Raw genomic sequence first — 23,655 nt, 5'->3', positions numbered from 1 at the left:
TTTCCTTTTCATCAAAGTACCCTTTTCTTGGGTTTTTATAACTTGACAAGGGTAGAAATTCTGAAACAAAACTGAAGCACTGACTTAAAATTAAATCAACTAATTCTAAAAATCAATTTAAGGCACTGATTCATTTTTTTAATCATTTATTTTTAAAAAAGATTTTTATTTACTTATTTACTTATTTATTTGACAGAGAAAGACAGTGAGAGAGGGAACACAAGCAGGGGGAGTGGTAGAGGGAGAAGCAGGCTTCCTGCTGAGCAGGGAGCCAGATGAGGGGCTCCACCCCAGGACCCCAGGATCATCACCTGAGTGAGCCAAAGGCAAACATGTAATAACTGAGCCACCTAGGTGCCCCAAATGCACTGATTTTAAAGACAATTTTAAGAAGAAATGGCTAAGGACAATTCTTCCAAATAGAACTGAGAAAATAAACTTTTCCACAAAATTTGCATTTAGAAAAAAGTCACCATTTCTACATTTGTACAAAATGGATATTTTACTATTGTTACAGGCCCCAAGTATCTATTTATAGGGGTTATTCCTGTTCCTGGATTTATGTTGATTTAATGGCATGTGCAATGATATTAAATTAGTCATAATTTTTGGTCTAAATTTTAAATTGAGAATTCTGACTCATTTTTAATTTTTTAAAATAAGCACAAATACTGTGAATGAAAAAGCGAGTGCGTGTCATGAAATTAAGACAATGACAAACTCTACTAACTTGGAATACATTCAATTTCCTCCTTGGTTACTAGTATAAACCCCAGGTTTTAATTATTTCTTGTTTGCTAACTCTGAATAATGGCCAAATTAAAGCAGCCAATCAGTTTATCTTTTTTTTTTTTTCTCTTTTTTAAAATTTGAACGTACACTGAGGATTTGGGCAGGCACTTTGTGCAGGTCAGGCAAACATAATCAGGAGCTTAACTTCTTCAGGCATGTGGTCATATATGCTCTCAAAACAATGGCCTCTGGGAATAACATTTATCAAATAGACCCAAGTAACAGTCCAAATCTAGGAAGCTACAATTGAGAAGGGCAGTAACAGATAAAATGTTTTTAGTGGGGTCCTAATAGAATTTATGTATAGGGCTTAATACTGGTAAATGCACAGCAATGAATCACACCTAGACTTCGTTTCTTCAAGAGTTGCACTAATTTCTAACCAGAAGGCACAGGATACAATGTTTATCAATTTAATTACACAGCAAGCTAATGGATATCACAAAATGTGTAGCGCTTTCTATGTCTGAGAAAAATCAAATACTGTTGGGAGAATCCTAAGAGTGTGGTATTCAGAAGGGACGTTCCACAGCTGGCTCAAATCACCATTCCATTCAATTCCCTTTTGAACTGTTCTGATAAATGTTCCAATGAGTCCAATATTCTAATTGGTCATTGTGGCTGGATACCAGAAAAAGAAAAAAAATGAACATCATCTGCATATTTAGTTACACAGTTTGAATTTTCAAGTGATTGAGCTAGAAGAAATAGTTTGCAAGTGCTCCTTGAGTACTGAGGAGAATTAAAAAAAAAAATCAGGTAAATGCTAAGGATTAGGTTCTATTCATGGAAGAAACTAGGAAAAACCATCCGTGGGGGGGCTAACACAAAACAAAGAGCAAAAAAGGGGAGATAGGGAGCAAAAGGATACAATTAAAAGTATTAAGTAAGCATCCCCCCCCCCCCGGAATTAAAGGTTTTTCTTCATGTTGAGAATTTTCTTAGAGAATGATGAGGTGAGTAAAATTAGCACATTTTCTTCCCTTCCTTCCTTTCTCTGCAAAGCCTCAAGTGCCACACTTCCTTGACAGCTTTTAATTTATGCCCAGTCCCAGACATGAACCATGGACCACTCCAACACGGGAGTGATATAGCAGCTGGTGTGCTCAGAGTTTTGGTTTGGTCCCACTTAGGGATATGGAAAAGAAAAACAATCTCCCTGTTCTTCTTGGGAAACAATTGTAAACGCTTTCAGATTGGTTTATAGCTAGGTGTTTGCAGCTATAATTCTGGGAAGTATTTCTATAGATGTAGGATACTGTATTATAAGTTTTGTTTAGTTGTATTATTTGCATGCTATGACTAAGAATACGACACTTCTCCAGTAGAAATAAAAACAACTTATTGAAGCTTAAGAGCAAATCAGTTTTCCTGACCAAAGGTTTAATGCAAAGAGCTGAAGCTCTTAATAGTCACAGGACATGAGTCACAACACTAAGAGCTATTATTTTTGAGGCAAAATAAATAGACCAAACAAAAAGACTTGCAAAATTGATAACTTTTTTTCTCAATAAGACAGGAAAATGTTTTTACCACTTTCTTGATCGCCTAGTGGAAATCTGAATATATTGGTTATGGGTTGAATTGTGTCCCTTCAGAAAGATATGTGGAAGTCCTAACCTTCAGTGTCTCAGCATGTGACCTGATTTGGAAAGGTCTTCACAGAGGGCATCAAGTTAAAGTCATCATCAGCGTGGGCCCTAATTCAGTATAATGGGCACCCTTCTAAAAAGAGGAAGTTTGGACACAAACATAGACATGAACATGGGGAGAACACCGTGTGAAGACAGAGCTGTGTCTTCACAAGCCAAGGAACCCATAGATGCCAGGAGGGAGGCCTGGAACAGATCTTTCTCCAGAGCCTCAAGAGAGCACATGCCCCTGCCAACACACTGATATGGGATTTCTGGCTTCCAGAACAGTAAGACAATACATTTCTGTTGTTTTAAGCCCCTCTGCTTGCAACAGCAGCCCTAGAAAATGAATACATCTACCAAATTTTTTCCCCCTAAATTCAGAAATAAGAACCTCCCTAACAAAGGTGTCTCCATCTTACAAAAAGGTTGTCTGTGAAAATTCCTTTATAGATCTGCTATGACTCGAATTGATATTTAACATTCATTCACATGGGGATTTGATCTCCAGGACTGTAGTAAACTCCCATTCAAATGAACTATCTTCAATAAGTAGTCCAGATACAATATTTAAAAAAAAAATTTTAAAGACAAACTTTTGGCTATGTTTCAGTTAGAAACACATTTTACATCTTTATTCATACCCATAGAATGGACACAAAATTTATGAAATTATCCTCTGTTTGGATAGTTCCTTTTTCTTTTGTCCTTCCTTCCTTCCTTCCTCTCTCTTGCTTTCCTTCCTTGTCTCTCTCTCTCTCTTTCCCTCTTCCTTCCCTTTCCCTTTCCCTTTCCTCTCCTTTTCTTTCTCTTTCTTGTAGGCTCCACGCCCAGCCAGCCTGGAGCCCAACACTGGGGACTTGAATTCACAACCCTGAGATCAAGACCTTACCAAGATCAAGAGTTGGGCACTTAACCAACTGAGCCACCCAGGTGCCCTTGTTTGGATATTTTCTATTGTGATACATTTTACGTATGTAAAATTATATAAAATACTGGTCACAATCTGCTACACTGATTTTATGACCACTAATAGGTCATGACCCACAGCTGAAGAACACTGTTCTAAAACACTGTGCCAACTACACTTCTCTCTTGCTTGATATATATAATGCACACTCAATGAATGTTGTTGAATTAAGATCTATGTTCCCACTGGACAGAAACAAAACACTCTTTCTCTGCCCCATTGCCAGAGTCAGCTCTGGGCCAAAGAACCACAGAACTTGTCCAGTCTGGATGGCAGATAAGCAGATAGGAAGCGGTCCCAGAAAAATCCAGTAGTGGGCATGACAACATAGTTCTAGAAAGCCTTGGAGAAGTTGACAGAGTACCTCCAAGTTTCTTTTAAAGATTCTTTTCCTGGTTGATTCAGGAACACATAGTCTCTTTGGATTCTTCCCGATTTTACGACTGTGACATTCTTTATCAGCCTGTGTCCTGTCTTTGGAGTAAAAAAACAGACCGGGAGGGAGCAAATGAACATCTCATTCTATTTCACTACCATCCACCTAACTACTTCCATCTCTGGATTCCCTTCTGATGAACATCATTCGGAGATTTGAAGGGATGGAGGGTGTGCACCGTCAGGGAAGAGCTCCTCATCAGGGAGGGGGAGGTTCCTTTATGTTCGGTTGTGTCTCCCCTTACACTCAGAAAGTCCGGAGTAAAGCAGAACTATGTGCTGACGGCCTGATACAGCCAGGAAGCTCACACTGCACTTTGTGGGGGGGTCTCGGCTGGAGACATGTGTTGAAGTCACAGAACCGACTCTCCTTAAAGGACTTTATTCCTAGTCCCACATTTGGTCAATCACCAAATTGTGCTTATTCTACCCCCATCCACCAAAAAACAAAAACAAAAAACCAAAACAAAACAATTCCCTGCTGCCCATACCAGTTTATTGTTGATACTCTACCAGCTTCACACTCCTAACTTAAAAGCCTCTGCCACTTTCCCATTGCTTTGGGATACAACCAAAAGTCTGAATCTGGCACACAAGGTCCCTCCCTAATCTAACATACCTCTGTAGACCACTCACTACACTTTTGTAAGTCCTCCTCTTTGTGCGTGCTGTTCCCTCTGTCTTAAACGCTTCCTCCACCTCTCTCGGCCTGGTGAATATTTTATCGTGCAGCTCAAGTGTTGTCTAATCTGGAAAGCCATCTCTGGCACCCTGGAGAGGGCGATGCTTCTTCTTCCAGGCTCTGATATACTGTTCATAGCTATAAATGAGCAACACAACACCAGAATTCATGAGTTCAGACGCGTGCCTCACCTCCTGAATATGTTTTTATGTTTGTACCATCTCAAGCATCCAGCAGGGTACTAGAACACTCCAGATGCTCAGTCAGTGGTGAGTAAAACTAGCATCGTCAAGACTTTGCTGAGTGCTAATGCTACTGTTTGATATGATATTTTGAAAACATGCACTCATTTTTTTTTTAAGATTTTATTTATTTATTTGACAGACAGAGGTCACAGGTAGGCAGAGAGGCAGGCAGAGAGAGAGGAAGAGAAGCAGGCTCCTCGCTGAGCAGAGATCCCAATGTGAGGCTCGATCCCAGGACCCTGGGATCATGACCTGAGTCAAAGACAGAGGCTTTAACCCACTGAGCCACCCAGGCACCCATTATTTTGAAAACATGCACTGTTTCTTATTTGTAAAATTAACTGGGCCAGCTAGGAGCATTTTCAGATATGTGCATGTTGATTATTTTAAGTTATCCTATTCCTTTCTATTCAAAACTTAGTGAAATCACAACTATGTCATGGGTCTTCTCCTGTCCTTAAAAACAAGAAATTAATTTCTTTTCTTCAGCGGCACAACTGAGGTGGGAATTCTGCCACTATGCCAGTAATGTAAACGCTGTACTTTCTGTAGTGTAGAGGGAACCCAGAAACAGATGTGTTCAGGCAAAGTAATAGGGCCTTGCCACACACTCTATCTGTTTGTTCTGGCTTGAGAGCAGGAAAAGAAAATTATTTCACTTCACTGCAAACCCAAAGGTTGTTTGGGGCTTAAAGAACTTTTTGGTTTAGTCACAAAGCTATTTTCACGGCAGCTGGAAGCTTTCATTTGTCTTTGAGATTCTTGTTCAGAAAAGTGATGTGTATCACTGATTGCCTTGGGGAGGCAATAATTTAGAATGCTATGTACAGTCATTTTCCTTATGGTGGAGTTGATATTAGTAGATGAAAAAATATTTTTAGAACATGAATAAGTAAGTTAAAATATTTCCTAATCTTTAGTTAAATAGACTTAAAAAGACTATGAGGATACATGCAGGAGGAAATAAGGAAAGAGTAAGTTATTTCTACTAATTTTTAAAAAAATTACCATTAGGGCACCTGGATGGCTCAGTTGGTTAAGTGTCTGCCTTTGGCTCAGATCATGATCGCAGGGACCTGGGATAGAGTCCTACCTCGGGCTTCCTGCTCAGCAGGGAGTCTGCTTCTCCCTCTGCCCCTGCCGCCTCCCCCTGCTAGTGCACTCTCTCTCTCAAATAAAGTCTTTAAAAAAATTACCATTACAAAATTATTAATGATTTGTTAATATAGTTTTTATTTAACAGATATTAATTTCCCAGAGTGTTAAGTCTGAAAGTAGATTTCTCGATGGAGACAAAAATATGCAGAGAGCAATGCAAATTATCTTCTCATCTTTCCCTTAACGAACCCTTCCTCTGCCGGATACAAGGGCTCATTCAGCATTTTTTGAGTAGCTACCATGCATCAGAGCCAAGGAGAGGTGCTGCAGATACACAGGCTAGTAAGATAGGGCCTAAATCCTTACAGAATTTATAAGCCAGGGAGAGACAGAAACTTGACATTTGGTAATGACTAGGAGAAAAGGATACACAGCTACTACGCGTTGAGGCCTCACCATAACAAGTCAAGGCTTTGGACTCAGAGCTTCACACACATTTTCTTAGTCGACCCTCAAAGACACCTTTGAGAGAGGCAGCACTAACTGGATTTTTTTTCGGATAAGCGAAACAAGTCTTAGAAAGGGTGATGCACCAGGGGGGAGGCTGGAGAGCCAGGCACGGGGGGGGGGGGGGGGGGGTCAAATCCAAGTGTGTGGAAGCCAGAGCTCCAGATCTTACACTCAAGCACCAAGCACTCTGGCGGGGTTAGGGGACATGAGGGACACTGGGGATGATTTTTGAGGGTCATGGAGGCATTTCTAGGAGGAAGAGAATGGACCGGGGATTCCTTAACAAAGAGAAGACACTGTATGAAGGCAGGAGGTGGCACGCAGGGAGCTCAGCACTGTGGACGCGGCAGGTGTGTGCCAGGCAGAGGCCCCGGGGGCCAGGCACCCTGGAGTTTCTGCTAAGTCAAGGAACTGAAAATGAAGGAGAGTCACTGACAAAAATACTACACGGTGTATCAATGGTCTGCTCTGGCTGGCTGCTGGTTCCTAATCTCGGTTTCAGGGGCTATTTTAATCTAGACGGCGAAGTTATATTTCTTACCATGATCATGTTGCTGACAGCAAAATACTAATGTATCACTTGAAGCTCTTTCGAAACCCTTAACTTTTTCTAGCATTTTAATTCCACCGAATATGATTTGAGTAAGGCAGTTCAGTTCTTTGTTTTTATTTCCATTGAGTTCGACTTTTCTGATTTTTGTTCTTATAGCTGATAAGAAGATACATGATTTCTTGACCCCAAACCTTAAAGGTTTTTTAATCAAATGTATCCTGTGTCTCTGCTCTCCGCTACTGCCCAGTATTTTTCTTCTTTAGTTAGGTATCTTAATTTCCAAAATCAACTTTTTGGGCTTTGTACTGTTTTCTCCTTCCTTCCTGGCTTGCCTGCTTGGTTCCTCCCTTCCTCCCTCCCTCTCTTCCCTTCCCTATCCCTCACCAGCTATTTCCCATTCACACGCCATTCTTCTGTGAGACAGTAAAAGCAGGTTCCACCTCGGCCTAAGGGTTATAATGTAGTGTCCAGATGAGGCAAATCTTTAGAGTCAGAAAGTGGATGAGTGGTTGCCTAGAGTTGGGATAGGGGGATTATAGGGAGATTGACAGTTGTGTTAGTTAGTTTGGGCTGTTCTAACAAGACACCACAGATGGGCAGCTTGAACAATAGAAACATTTACTTCTCACAGTTCTAGAGAAGGCAAGTCTAAGACTACGGTGCCAGCATAGTCAGGTTCCGGTGAGAATTCTTCCTGGCTTGCTGGCTGCCAATCCCTGCTATATCCTCCCATGGTGGATTTGGAGGATGGGAAGGAGTGAGTAGTCTGGCCCCCTTATCTCTTTATAAGGACACCAATCCTATTACAGGAATGCCACCTCTATGCCCTCATCCAAACCCAATTAGCCCCCAAAAGTCCCACCTCTAAATATCATCACACTGGAGATTAGAAATTAGAACTTCAACATGTAAATTTTGGGGAACACATTCAGCCCACAATAGGGGTTGACAGCTAAAGAACACAGGGTTTCTTTTGGGTAATAAAGATATTCTAAATTGCTTGTAGTGATGGTTGCACAACCTTATGATTTTACCAAAAATCACTGAATTGTATACTCTAGGCAGGTGAATTATAGGGTTATATGAATCATATCTCAATAATGCTAATATCAAAAAAGGTTTAATTTCCAGTTCTTCTTAAAGAATAATCCTTTTACAAAGTTTCATACAGTACAAACTATTTCTTTGGCCATTCATTTTGATCATCACATAAATATATAATTATCATAGGAAAGAAAGGGGATAGAAGATTTTGAGAGTTTCAAGAAATTTGATTCCATAGGATTTTTTTAAAAGATTTATTTATTTGAGAGAGAGGCAGAGAAAATCTCCAGCAGACTCCCTGCTGAGCGTGGAGCCTGCTGTGGCGCTCCATCTCATGACCCTGAGATCATGACCTGAGCTGAAATCAAGAGTCAGGTACTTAACTTACTGCACCACGAAGCACCCCAATTTTAATGACACGTTGTAATGACACTTCCTACAAACCATTCTTTAGGTCACTTCATCCAGTGAAATGGAAATGTAATGCTAGAGCATCACCCTCACTGTGTTAAACAGTCCTGCATTCAAGGAATTGAAAGGCATTGCAAGTATAAAAATCAAGAAAAAAAAAAAACCACATGAGAAAAGCAATATACTACTCTTTAAGTCTGAATAGTTTTATCATTTACAAAGAGCTATCATATTCTTTAACTCTAAAATTGCCCCCATAAGTATGTCAACTATTATCATCTCATTTTATCGACTGAAGAAAATGACCTGAGCAACCAAATTCATATGGCTAGATAGCTCTCAGTATCTGAGTATGTTTTTATGATAGCAAGTTTACTACCCTTCCTCCGCTTTCCCTACTGCTTTGTGCTGAATACCCAATACCTCCACTTTTTCCATGGTTAGACTCGGTTGATCTCTGTAAAATTTAAAAATGTTCTCATCTTAGTTTAAAATACTTCTTTATTTGGAGTACTTAGCAAATATGTAGACTCCAGGGAAACTATAACTGTCCTATGAGAGTAGAGCCCACAGAGATCTTATTTCTTCAAATATAGACTAGATTAATGAAGTCTAAGTTTAGATACACAACCCCATAAGGGTTAACCCAGATTTGATGTGGGGCAGCTTTTAACTCCATCTTTGACTGTCTCTGTGTAGGGGATGGGGGACAGGGGCGTTGGTTTGCAGGCAGGGAGTGCTATCCAAGTGTCAAGTTAGTAATAATACAGGTTTAGAGACGAATTAACTGGTGGTGTCACCACAGGCAGTAGAGGGCTCTCTAACACTACACAGAAGGTACACAAGCAGGACCATCATTACCTGGGGTGTTTCCTGGTCAACTCCCACATCATCCCAGTTACCAGTTTTCTTGTTTGCAAAAGGTTATTCTAATAACCTGTACTTAGTAAGACCAGATGAATTCCGCTGATGAGAGGTTTCAGTGAAGTTTTCCCCTGTTGGGTCCCTAATACATGCTAATTAACCCTGTTGTTCTGTGTCTTCTCAAAAGAGCCATTGCAATTTTGAAATTATGATGGATTTTGCCATCATAAAAGAAGGAATCAGTAATATATATTGAATACCAAAATCTGATAGAGTAATGAACAAGAAACTTACATAAATGTTCTTAATTTCAGTTTCTACTTTGACAAGTAAACCAGGGAAAGAATAGTATGCTAATACATGAAAGCAGACACCAATGCATTAAAAACAAAGGAATCTAAATTAATCACCAGGGTTCCTAACTTCATCTTCCATCATCATTCGCTGTGGATATAAACTGAGTTAGTGGCTAATGGAAAGTTAATCTAGCAAATCAAAATACTGTTGTGAAAGTTGAGAGTTTTGTCATAGACATAAGACTTAGGGTTAAGATTTGTTTCTTAGGGATGCCTGGGTGGCTCAGTGGGTTAAAGCCTCTGCCTTTGGCTCAGGTCATGATCCCAGAGTCCTGGGATTGAGCCCCACATCGGGCTCTCTGCTCAGCAGGGAGCCTGCTTCCTCCTCTCTCTCTGCCTACTTGTGATCTCTGTCAAATAAATAAATAAAATCTTTAAAAAAAGAAAAAGTCTAAGTGGGTTAAAGATTTGTTTCTTAGCCTACTGAAATCTTTCTATACATAAAATAGAGATTCTAACTACAGCCCACAAAATATAAGGAAAAAAGTCCCCTCGGATATAAATCATGCAAAAAGCCTGAGGTATATGTAAAGCCTGGAATCTGATAAAACATACTATCTCTTTAGTGACAGAAGGTGAACATAGTCACCTGAGTGAAGAAAACTTTTTTTTAAAGTAATCTCTATACCCCACGTGGAACTTGAACTCATGACCCTGAGACTAAGAGTCACATGCTCTACTGACTGAGTCAGCCAGGTGCTCCAAGAAAACTTATTTCAATTCTTAATTTAATATGGTTTCCCCATTTATTTTATTATTATTTTATTTCTTTGGGGGAACTTTTTCAGATGGCAAGAATATCTATATAGTGCTAAAGTGTACTGAATTTTATCCTTTGGTATAACAAGTACATATAGATATTTTAGTATTTTTAAAAAGAATGGAGACAGTCTAAACAACTCAACAGATATGTAATAAGATCTCATCTTTAAGCCATTTAAAGTGAATTGTAAGAATGGAGTTCCTTGCTTTACAAAGGTTCACATTCTAAACATTCAACCTCTGTAGTTTTTTTTTAAATATCATGCGTTTCTAAACAGTTAACTCCATTCCTGAAGGTCTACAAATTACAATAGGTAATAAACAGATGGCAAAATACATTAAAGGGAACCAAGGTATTTATTTTTTCCTTATCTTGCAAACACATCTGTTATTCTCATCTCAGACACAGATTAGGAGTAACAAATTTATCTTCTACATAGTTTCACAATATGCTAAGAAAGCCTAAAAAGTCACCCATGAAAATTGTTTAAGCTAAGCAGACATTAGGGTTAAAAACATGCCCTCTAATAACATCATACACATAGGATGTTGTCCATGTTACCAATGTAACAGGCACATCTCTATTACTATGCTAATCATACTGTCCATTACTGCACTCACCACATGTGTTGTAATTGTCTGGTAGTATGACTGTATCTGCCCTAGCATGTGACCTCTTTGAAGCAAAGCTTGTGTCTCAATTACCTCAGTATCCCTGGTAGTATAGACTGTTTAATATATCTGAGAATACTGTAAGCATGCTTTGTTTGTTATAGTTTTAAAAACTTTATGTATTTGAGAGAGAAAGAGAATGGGGCAGTAGGGCACAGGGAGAGGGGGAGACACACACACACACACACACACACACACACAGAATCCAAGCAGACTCTGCATTGGGCGTGAGCCCCAAGCAAAACTCTACCTCATGACCCTGAGATCATGACCTGAGCAGAAACCAAGAGCCAGAGACTTAACCGACTGTGCCATTCAGGTGGCCATAGTATACTTTGTTCTAACACGGAACACTAACACCTAGTAGATGAAAGCATGGATTATGAAAAAAACACTTATAAAGTCATGATATTAAAGATGTTATTTGGGGACGTTGAGTAGTATAGCGTTAGATTCTTATATATACCTGCTGTCAATGGCTTTACACAAGCTACAATCATTAACTACAGTTTAGATAAGTGTTTCCCTGAGTGTGTGGACCATTAGTGTCAGATTTGCTTTCAGGAAGCTTGTTAAAAATGTATTTACTTTCCCCGTCACACCCAGATTCAGATTCACTAAGTCTAGGGAAAGAGGGGAGCTTTTCCTATAAGCTGATTTAAAAAAAAAATGAGTTTCTCAGGTAATTGTCATGCACTTAAAGTATGAGAACCATTGGCCACTCTGCTCAGTACAAAATAGGGAACGTGAATTTGACTGATACTTGAAGCTATTCTTTTACTCACCCACTTTTAATTCAGTTTCTAGCCCCTTACTGCTGCAAAACAGAACTGAGCAAAGCACTCATGCCATCAGTCAGCATGCATTTCACAAGGCTCTGCAAACTACATGCTTCAGGCAGCGTTAATAGCAGGGGCCGTAGCCAACAGTCATCATTACTAGAGACTCCCAGAAATCCTTAGCCTAAGGCACTGAACTGGGTTTGGAAGAAGCAATTACACATGGGAAGAGGAAAGTTTTCTGCATAAGCATCTAAATTCACAAGAGATCCTTAAGAAGGAGAACTACACAAACCTGCTCCTTGCCTTCAGGATGTTTATAATCAAAGGCAGGCATAGGCTGGAAGGGAAGAATGCAGGGTAATCAATCAAATGAAATTCTCAGACCACAGACCAGTGAATGCACCAATTAGCATTCTTGAATGCAAATTCAAATTATTCCTCTTACAGAGGCTTACTAACTAACTAACAGTGCAAAATAATTCTGGAAATTATGCTAATTTGATTTCAGCTTTCATTAACTCTCTAAGCAAGGTTTTAGTGGTACAAAGATCTATTTTCTTAAAAATATTTACCAGTTACATTATCAAGAAGCTTATCTCAGAGTTCAGTAATAGCCAATGTTCTTCTCTAGAAAATGATTGCTTAAGACCCTTAAGACTGCAGTCATTATAAGCAAAACAAGTCCTCAGTTATAAAGCCGGAAACCAAATTGAGTCTCCAAAAAGTGTACGTTAGTTTTATAGTCTGTTGGACACTTCAAGTATATGGCCCTTTCCACTGGGTTAATAGAGAAGAATTTCAGATCTATCCACGAACCACTGTCTGTTCCCTTGGGTTATTAATTTTTAGAAAAGGAATTCCTGGGACACCCCATCAAGTTCCCATTACAGGGCTCTTAACAGTTCAGTGAAAGAATAACAACTACACTGGTCTCTGTCACAGCATCCATCTGCAGGAAACAAGCTGCAAATAAACACTGAATTTTTCTTAACCTTATTTTCACTGTTGAAACATGAACATTCAGTAAAATACTGGTGGCATAGGTTTTAAAATTCAACTTCATTTTTGTCTAGATTTTTTCCAGCCTTATAAACTGTAATTACCACTTGATTTTTAAGATCATTTTCACTAATAAAACACTTTATAGTTTTCTTAAAGGAAGTGTTTATATCAAATCAAATGGTACTGCATGAAAGGCGGTTAATGTTGAAGTATAGTAATATGATTGCAAAAGTAATTCTAAAAAGCATATAACGTGACCTTGGGCAGCTCTGAGACTTCCTCTGTGCCTCAGTCTTCTGATTGTGAAACTGGAGGACTGGACTCTAGTCCTCACAAAGGTGACTTCCAGCCTGACCACTCCAGGATACATCATTCACTTATTCCTTCACCAGCAATTTGTTGGTTTGTAACAAGCCCTTTTGTTTTAATTTACCTCTCTCTGCTTTGGCATAACTCCTCTGCTCCGCCCTCCGCAGTCCATACTACAATTATTAATGCAAAAACAAAACCCAGTGCTCAGTCATTCTTACATAGCAGTGTTTTTTTTTTTTTAAAGGTGGCATTTGTGTAATAAATCTACCTAGAATTATTTATGGTGAAATTCTGGCCTTCGCATTTGTGTCCATGTATTGTAATGTACCTACTGACAGAAAATCCTTGCTTAGATCTGGACTCCAGAAGAGAGGGATCCTAACCTGCCTTTTTAAAAGGTCTCTCGCCTACAGACATCCTATCAAATGAGCTGAGAGCTTGCCACAGCTTCACTACACTGCGAAGGAGCTGATTCAGTTTTTTAGTAAACCCGTTCTATACATTCTTTCGTTTCTGTTTTACTTCAGAGGTCAGAGATGTTTTCTTACATGTATTTTCATCCAAGGAAGGAAATAACTGAACACAACATCATCAAGTGAGAAGCACAAGAAACTGGATGTCAATGTCAGTAAAAGCGACAGTATCATATTCAGAGTCTTCTGGTCTCGGGAAGGACATCACGGACGCAGGGCTCCACATGCTTGCAGCACGCTACTAAAAAATGCCAAGTACTGGCAAAGTTACATGGTTTCATACAACTCAGAAAATGCAGAAGAGAATAAAATAAAACACACAGGAAAGAGTACTACCTTTGCAGAGGCATGATTTCACAGGCCATCCTTGCAGACGAGATTGCCAGGCACCCTCACAACTGGCTCTTGCACACCGATCTGGCCGTGGGTGCAGGAAGCGGCTTCTCCCAGCGGCTGAGCGGGGCTCGGGGCGGGATGGCAGGCTGCACCTCGCAGCTGGAGCGGCCACTGGCGCTGCCCTTAGCCCCTGTGCGGCCGCTCCCAGCCTCCAAACTTCTTCAAGCAATGCTATTTTATCGGCTGCCTCTCTACACTTACACTGCAGTCCACTTTGACCTTTTGTTCCAGGGAAGCAGCTGAAACCTCCAGCCAATCAGCGGGGCAGCTGCCCTGGTGCTTAAAGGCGCTGTTTCTTTTGCTCCTGCTGCCGCCCGCTCCTGCTCCTCCTCCTCCTCCTCCTGTTTCTCAGGGGGCTTGCCTAATTCTGGTAACTCGAAACTTTCCTCTTAGCGAATCCACAGACAAGCTTGTCAGTCTGGGGAGAGCAACCAATAACTGCGGCCAGAGCAAAGAGTCCCGTACTTCTCAATGTTACAGAGACTGCCAAGGAGGAAATCCATTTGTCAAGGAAAGACATCGCCTATGAAACTAAAGGTTTCTGTGACACAAGGCAAGACCTAAGCTCCATCCCCTCTCTTCCTTTAAAAAAGAAAAAAAAAAAAAAAAATCCAAACAAACCACTGGCATTGGAAGGCACGATACTTTTCTAGAAGGAAGGCATGCTTCTAGACCCTTGCCCTACCCACATTTATTTCCTGCTGTTTGTTTACCCTGCAGTGGTTACTAGTCACTGGTGACATCACTCCAGGCACGTAGCTCACACTTCTGGGGAGAATACATGTCCTAAGATTGTCCAGCTTCTCAAGGGATCAAAGTGTCTACTCCCATGAAAGTTATTTCAACTTACTATCTCTGCATTTTATCTTTATAAAAATTGAATGTGCTTAAAAAAAAAATTGAATGTGTTTATTTGCATAATCATTTCCCTCTAAGAACATTAACAGCATGTTTTGGTTGGTTGCTTATTGAGGTATTTATCTAGTGTTCTATTGGTCTATCTAGCTATTTGTTTATTTTTTACAAGTAACACCAAATCAATTTTTCCATAAGGTCTGCTAAACATCCGTTAATTATCCGGCCTTCCTTGCAGTTTCTGCTTCAGTACAGAATACTGAAGTGTTATTCTGAGGAACATAATTGCTAATCCATAGATTTTACACACTGCAAGAACAACATAAGTACATTTTAAAAAAGATTTCTTTCACATCACGAGGGCTGCAAGGAATTTATAAGAAAGCCCAGAGCATTGCTTTTCATAGGATAAAGGGCAGACGGCCAGAGTCCATGGTGTTGAGAAACAGCAGGGGCTTAAAGGTCCAAAAGGTAGCCTCCTCCCCTGTAGTTTTTCCCAGTTTTTTCCCCACAGACAACTCATAATTCTGAATTTAGAACACAAAATCCTACTGTGTGTCTTTTTCTTTATTATACCTGCTAATAAAAACATTTCATTGTCTGACTAAATCTACTTAACCATTTTTATGAAAGTGGGTTAGACATCCTGAAACTTGTGTTCAGATATTAACATAGAATATTAATGACTAAAACCAGCCTTTTAAAACAGAAGTTGACTTAAGTTCAGACTTTAATTAAAATTAATATATTCCTTTTTTGATATTAGATTGGGAAATTCTAATTTGATTCTACAACAACTTAGTTCTGTATATTTGCTTACATTTATTTTTCAAAATGCCTTTACATCTTGCTGAACACTTTGGTAAACTGCTTGAGTTAGAAAATCATGGTTAGGGTGGCTGGGTGATGGACATTGGGGAGGGTAGGTGCTATGGTGAGTGCTGTGAAGTGTGTAAACCTGATGATTCACAGACCTGTACCCTGGGGCAAATAACACATTATAAAAAAAAAAAATAGCCACTTTAAAAGTGGCTTTATTTTTTAAAAACTTTAAAAAAATGTCATGGTTATATATCATAACATCTTCATTGATGAGTACAGTAGGTACTAGAAAATTACGTAATTTGTTCAAATTTACATAGGAAGTCAGTGGCAGAACAGAAACTGGATTCACAGCTTCTCAGGTCTGCTCCCGAATCCTGCCACCTCACAGTGCTTACTCTAATCTATATGTATATGAGTTTTTAAATATTTTGTCAGATACAGATAGGTTGGGAAATACAGCTGGCCATTGAACCACACAGGTTGAACTGTGCAGGTCTAATCATGCATTTTTTTTTTTTTTTCAGATATAGTACAGTGCTGAAAATGTTTTCTCTCTTCCTACTGATTTTAACAACATTTTCTTTCTCTAGCTCCCTTTATTGTAAGAATACAGTGTGCAATACATATAACCACAAAATACGTAAGACAGTTATTCAAGTTATTGGTAGGGCTTCGGGGAGTCAAAAGTTGTATATGGTTTTTCGACGGCACAGGGGTTGGTGTCCTTAACCCTCGTTGACCAAGGGCCAACGGTAATTAAAGTTCAAATGACAGAAGTAATATTTTGTCTTTTCTGATTTTTACGAACACATCAATACTAAATGGCAAAAATGAGTTCACCAATAAAGACCCCAGCATCAGTATGGTAAATTAAACCACAATTTACATTCATTAATTAAACTGTAAACTACAATTTACATTCATTACCTACTAAAGGTGAAATACTGATGAATAGGGGGGCATTCAAATTTTAACACCTGATTCCACTTATGTTTCCTGATAAATTAAGTCTACCTTCCTGATATATTAAGTCTAATATGCCATATTACTAGTGACAGGTCAATGGTTATTTTTAAAAATTACTGACCACTGTAACTCAGTAATCACACGCCTTTTCAAGTTTCATCATTTATTTATAACAATTCCTCCTCTTTTGGACTCTCGGTTTCTTTTCTGGGCATTGCTTGATGATCATTTAGGAATGTGTACCTGGACCACAGCTCTTCCTCACTACCACACCCACCAAGGACTCTCTGCATCAGGGATCTACTTTGCTACTTTCCATTGCTAACATCCTCAGAGCAGTTCCTCAGTCAGCCAGCAGGAGCGCCATTCCCCTGAACTCTACCAGTTCTAACTACCCGAACACTGATACCCTGCCTGCATTTGCTCCACACTTAGCCCCTTCCCGTGCATCACTCAACCCCCACGATCCTGCCTCCCCCATTCCTCCTCCTCTACCTTAGCTCTCTCTTCAGCAACAACTGTTCTTCTGTCTGCAGAGGATAACCTGCACCCAAACCAACAGGCATGCAGCTTAAAAAAAGGCACATTCCTGGCTCTCCTCAGCATTTAGTTATTTCTAAAATGGGTTCACTAGCTTCCTCGGTGTCTTCACCCTTTCTAAATCCTGCCAGCTGGGTTTTCTACTGCCAGACTGCTAAACATTGCAAAAGAAAGTCACATAGCCCTGGAAACTAGTGGTACTAAAAATTCATGCTATTTAACCTCGGCATGAACCTCAATTCTGTGTGGCAACTTTTTAGTTATCTTAAATGATTTTTCACTGCATTCCCATAGAAACTGCTGCAGGTCGTCAGCGCCACATACCTGAAGCTCTCTCAGTCACACATTACCTCTCCTCCAAAATTTATTCAGAAAGCCAAGATCATCAAATATGAGTGAGTGAGTACCTTTAGTCTTTGGTCTTTTTTGTTACACTTAACGGTTTAAGTGCACCCCTGCTCCCCATATATACACATCATACACACGTCTTCTTCTATTTGACTTCTTTTTTTTTTAAATTTTTTTCTATTTGACTTCTATTTGACTTTTTCCTAGTCTAGGAGAAAAGGTCTCACTCACAGGATGCCAATTTCTTATCTACCTTCTGGATATCATCATTTTCTCCTTTCTCTGAAAGAAGCCTGATCTCTCCTAGATCTTAACTATAGGCCCCTTTCCAGTAGGTGTCCCCCAGCCTTAAAAAGTTTTCCTCAGCGGCCCTGCTCTCTGGTGCTAGTGCTGTTTCCCCCTCTTTTCCAATGACAGACTTTCCCCGAAGCCTACCTCTGCCGTGCCCACTTCTGCATAAATTACTGACTTCCCACCACATGTCAACAGACTTGAGACTTCATCACTTTTCTGAAACTGCTTTAAGGCCACCAGTGCTCTTTTGACTATGAAATGCCTTTTCTTGAAGCCCTTTCTACTCTTTTTTTTTTAAAAAAGATTTTATTTATTTGAGAGAAAGAGAGCCATGAGAGCGAGCACAAGCAGGGTGAAGGGCAGAGGGAGAGGCGGGGTCCTGGCTGAGCAGGGAGATTGATGTGGGACTCAATCCTGTGAGCCAAAGGCAGACAGTTAACTGGCTGAGCCACCCAGCTGCCCCCTTTTCTACTCTTAACTTTTCAGAAACACTCACCCTCGGTTTTCCGAGTCTTTAGCTCCCTGCCCTATCATCTTTCCCAAGAATTCCCCAAATGTCCCTGATGTTTCCATCCTTTTATTTCATTTGTCTTTCCTTCTCTCTTACCAATCCTCCCTGCCCTGCCTTCCAGCCCAGGACCATTCAGTACAGACATTTTATTAGGGCTTAATAAGTTGTGTTCTGGAATGAGGCTCCTGGAGAGTGTATCCTGATTCTACGACAGACGAGCAGTGTAAACTTGGGCAGGCTGTATATTAAGCTCTGAAGTTGCTCTGAGGAATAAATAAGATCATGTATGTAAAACAAAAAGAATAGTCCCTGGCAAATAATAAGCACTAAATCATTATTAGTATTATTATCCTAACCAACACTTTGAAACCCTCCTGTTATATGACCCTCACATTTCTCTTCCTCCTGGCCCCTCTCGTTAATGATGTTGTTATTTTCTTTATGAATCAGATTCAAAGCGTGAATCATCTTTCCTTCTCCTCCCTTGCCTCTCCTCAAGCGAAGCCGTTGATTGGCTTGTCTCTTTAATCAGCTGGCCTCGGTCATCTGCAGTAGGATGATGATCCTTCTGCCTCCACTCAAACTACCTCCAGTGCATGCATTTCACTATTAGAGTGAGTTTCCTACTGTGACTGTGATCTGCTCACTCGCCACTCACCCTTCTGCTCAAAACCTTCATTAGCTCCCACCACCTCTTCAATGAACCCCTATTATTTAATATGATGATTAAGACTCTCCACCAATTAACCCCAACTGAATCCTCCAGTTCAGCTGCTTATATTTCCTAAAGAAATCACTCCAAACAAACCTGGAGACTATTTTTGAACCTGCTCTAAATTTTTCTATCCCAAACATGAACATTCGTTCATGCTTCATGCTTTTCCTTCTGTCTGGACTATTTTACCATTTCACTTTCTCCCGGCAAAATTCTATGTATATGTCAGTCAGGTGTAGGACGGTTAGAAGAACTCTCTTTCCCCTTTTAAGTCCTATAGCCCTTTGCATCCCTAATGATAGTTATCTTTTCTCTCCCCTCAACAATTTTATTATTAGTTGAATCTATATATTACTTCCCTATTGTAATGTAAGATCTCTAGGATGAGAACTCCATCTTCCTGTAGCAACTACACAGAACAGACAGTAAGTGTTGAATGAATTCATTGATAGGTCAAACACTCTTCCAGAAATAGAAGCATAGCTCCTTTGATTAGATTTTAATTTATCAAGCAATATTTCCATCCACTTTTTAACATATCCCATTGTAGACCTACACTTAAGATAAAGCAGATGCCTCACCCAGGTTCAGGTAAAGAATGATAACCAGTAATTGACGAAAGAAATAAATCACTGAGTTTATACATTGATGTGCAAATAGAGATGACAATATAAGATTGTTAAGATTCTATCCAAAACTTTTGAAAGCTTTAAAGCATTTTACATTATGCAGTTTCTCCTGGATTGTCTATTTCCCTTACTACACTTCAGCTGGCTTGTAGACCTCTAATTTTCTTACATAATTTCTTCATCAGATTCCAAGTGTTTGGTAATACATGTGTTTGCCCTTGTGCTATCAAGAGCAAACACTGCTCCAAAAATGATGTGGCTTCAGTTGTTTCAATTTCAACATCAGTTTGAAGCAATCCAAGAGCCAAGAACATTTCTTGGTCACATTAGTTTGCTTTCATATATTGTTTTAAAATCAGACCGATTTATTTCCTAAAACAAAAGGACATATTAAGACGAATTCCTTCTTACAAGTTTGGTAACAAGGTGCTAATTCTTAGGCAAAGTTTCTTCCTCATATTTTTATCCATCTTTGTAAAATGCACTAAGGAGCAATGGCTTTCACAAGACAGTGACACAGGACTTATAAATGGTAATGACTAAAGCTGATAGGAGTTTTCCATAATCATGAAGCCAGTATTTTTAGGGTACATATAATTTCGATACTCTGGTACTGCTGCACAGGGTCCTGATTAAACTTGCTCTCTGGCAATCTCTGTTACAACGCTAGCAAATTCCAGAGCTCAAGAAAACATCATCCTCAACCAACAGCAATAAATGTCAAAAAAAAAAGGGGGGTGGGGAGGATCTACAGAGGTCGTATATATGTAAGGCAACTATCATTTCTTAAGAATCTATGCTGTGCTCATTTTAATAGATGTGGAAAGGAAGAAGTTAATTAACTCGAACACTCAGCTAGTAAATGGCTCACATGAAGTCAGCATCTGAATGCCATATTTCCAGTACATAATAGCTCTTACAGATAATAAAGTATTACAAATACCTATTGATATTACATATTATCAATAAGCTCCAAGAAATAAAGAATTCTTTTTTTTCTTTCGGTCTGAGGCTTATATTTAGATGAGTCAGTGTGTGTGTGTGTGTGTGTGTGTGTATTGTAATATCTTATACTGCTTGTTTGAACCAAAGACACACACTGGATGAAAACAAACGTCTTCTGCTATACTGAGTCAGCACTCTGTGTGTGTGTGTGTGTGTGTGTGTGTGTGTGTAGTGGTAGCAGCCAGCTGTAGCTGCAATGTGGGAAGGAAGTGACTGGGCTGTTGAGGGAAAGAGGAAGACAGAAAAAGATGGAAAAAATGAAGCTTTAAGTGGCGTTCTTAAGTGTATTCCTCTTATTAAGAAATTAATATACAGAAATGACAGATGGGCTGTCAGTTGTTTTTATGTAAAAAAAAACTACAGTGTTTAAGAATAATTATTAAATCCTTATAGAAGATTTACTTTAGAAGTCAAAACTGACACTCAAGCTAAGTGGAACAGGGAAATTTTCTACTTAGGTGAACTATTTCTTTCAGTAACAACAGAAATCAACCTGCCTGCATTACTTAAGGCTAAAATAAAAAAAAAAGTTAAGAAAATCAACATAATTATTTTCTCATTTATTAGGCTTCTCTATAGAAGAAGACTGTTGAAAAAAATCCCATGGGGATAGAAATTATATAGTTGGTTTTCCAAAGACACCCTCTTTAATTCTAAAGGTGGGTCTTACTTTTAATACTGTGTGCTGGCTTATATCACTAAAATATATTTGACCAGCTTTGCTGGACCTCAGATGGTTAGAGGGTTCATTTATTTAGGTGCTAAAATCCTACAGGGTGGCAGTGGGGGAGTAGCAAGGAGAACACTGCTTTAGCAATGAGGCAGGGTTTCCAGGCCTCCACACCTGGAGATACACTACTCAGGCTGCCCTTCTTCACCCCACTGGTAGCTTTGATTTTACTAACTGGCTCCAACATTCCCAATATAGAAAATAAGATTTAGAACATTCCCCAAGAAGACTGAGTAATGATTTCAAATGGAAAGATGAGTGTTTCTATTTGATGGTACATGAATACACAGTTCTATAGAAATTCATACGGAAGCTTTCTCTATTTTTTTTCTTTACAGAAGTAAATTTCTTGTAACAACTGAGGGACTGAAATTTCTCCATAAAAAGTGGCTAAAAATAAACTCTTTGAGACAACTTACATAATTGTTCCCCAACTTTCTGGGACAGAGAAAAATCCACATTTTTGCCAGATGGAATCTCAGTGAGTGACGACTGCCAATAAATAAGCACTCAAACACATTTTCCTGGAATGGGACCCCGTGGGCATGACTTTCTCCAAATGTCCCTTGGGAGTTCAGATAATAGTGTTTCTGTTCTTCTAAAATAAGTCATGTCCCACACAACAGCTGCTACCACACCTGAGATCAGCCGCCTTAAATTGTCCCAGTGAACTTTCACCCTGTTAAATGATATTTCCTGGCAGAGGAGAAACAGGTTTCAGCAGAGGTTCCTTAGAGAAATGTCAGAGTTGTTCAGTGTGATATGGTAACCGGCAGACTAATTCTGTAGCCATATATCATAAAATAAACCTCATACTTCCAAGACTTGAAACACTGAGCACAAGCACAGAATCTCTGAATGTCAACACACCGGCTGGTCATATTTATTTATTTACTTCAACACAAAGCATTGTGCTTTTCTTTGAAGCAACCAAATAAATAAGTGAAAATATATTTAAAAACAAAGTAAGAGGAAGTAGTGATTATTTGTGTTACCAAGAATAGGTCACATAAAAAAAAAAAAAAGGATCACAATCATAGTGCCTTAAAGTGTCAACATCCCTACTGCATTTTAAACAATCTGATATTTTAGAAGTGCTTTTAAATTCAGTATTTCAGAGAACTGGGCCCATTGCGTTCATTGTGTATGTGCTATATCTTCTCTACCTAGTGCTATTCATATATAGAACATTATTAGAATTCACAATAAAACCAAAAAACTTTTTTCTCCATTGAATTTTAGTTAGGAGATATGTAAATTGAAAAAAATTCAAATAAATAAGAAATAAACTGGATGTATAATTACTAAATAAAGCTAATAAAACCAATGATTCTCTCCATAGGCAATGCAATTGATTCACTATTCAAAGAGATATAGAAAATGCCTTGAAAACCAAATTATAATTCTACAGTGACTTTCTAGAATATTACTTCAGTAAGACAACTCTAAAACATAAATCAATCCAACTTTTAAAGTCTAGAAACAGCCTAGTAAGATACTTTTAAACAAATATGAGTACCTCTGGAAATAATATCATCCTAGATTTTAAATCACTCCAAGAAACAGATAAATAGTATAGAATTTGGCCAAACCAAGTAATAATTGAATGTATTCTTTGTCATTGAGTTAAAATGAGATAATATTATCTCTTTCCTTTCTGTCCATTAGTCCATGACTGATGCCTATTCTTTTTCATGCTCCCCGCCACCCCCATTTAAAGTTGTATTATTTAATCTCTGAATTATAGCATTTTCTTCTTAATAGGTTTTGCTGAGTTTAGTTTTCTCTACCCTCAATCCAGATTGTACAGATTTGATATTCCTAAAACACTGCTCTAAAAATGTCAGAAAGCTCTGAAAGTTTTTCATAGCTTACAAAGTAAAATCCAAATTCTATACACACCACCCTATTCCTCTGTTTTCACACTCACGACCTTTCTCCTTCACTGGAACTGGGGGTTCAGGCAAGCTGAACTGTCCTCGCCTGCTGTCATGTCTGCTTTCCTGCAGTTTCTATTTGAGGCATTTCTCCTAGCCAGGAATCCCCTCCTGGCCACATACCCACTGAACCAAAGCTCAGACTGCCTGGGTTTCTCATCTGCTGCCCCATCTGATTCCTCCATTCAGGGGATTTTATCTTGAATGAATGAAGCCATAATTGCCAAGTCCAAAAGAAGTTCGCACTCTACACAATTTCTCTAAAATATGACAATTACTACTTCCTCCTTGAAACATTTGACATTCT

General features: G+C 39.1%; 1 protein-coding gene across 24 annotated transcripts in view; it reads right to left on the bottom strand.

The window, feature by feature from the left end:
* Positions 1-23,655, bottom strand: part of FAM13A (family with sequence similarity 13 member A) — a 360,572-nt gene that overhangs the window by 86,772 nt on the left and 250,145 nt on the right. For 7 of the 24 annotated variants that reach the window (XM_082726578.1, XM_082726576.1, XM_082726595.1 and 4 more), the window contains one exon: positions 12,103-12,147. The exons of 15 other annotated variants lie outside the window; for them this stretch is intronic. In XM_082726578.1, the coding sequence (XP_082582704.1) occupies positions 12,103-12,147 (45 nt within the window). Of the gene's footprint in view, positions 1-12,102; positions 12,148-13,933; positions 14,312-23,655 lie in introns of those variants that run through there. 2 more of the 24 variants (XM_082726591.1, XM_082726592.1) reach the window with 1 other exon arrangement.

The sequence above is a fragment of the Mustela nivalis genome (assembly GCF_964662115.1).
Source record: "Mustela nivalis genome assembly, chromosome: 4".
Classification (NCBI taxonomy): domain Eukaryota; kingdom Metazoa; phylum Chordata; class Mammalia; order Carnivora; family Mustelidae; genus Mustela; species Mustela nivalis.
The sequence above is the reverse complement of the archived record's forward strand: the minus strand, read 5'-3'. Positions and strand labels throughout refer to the sequence as shown.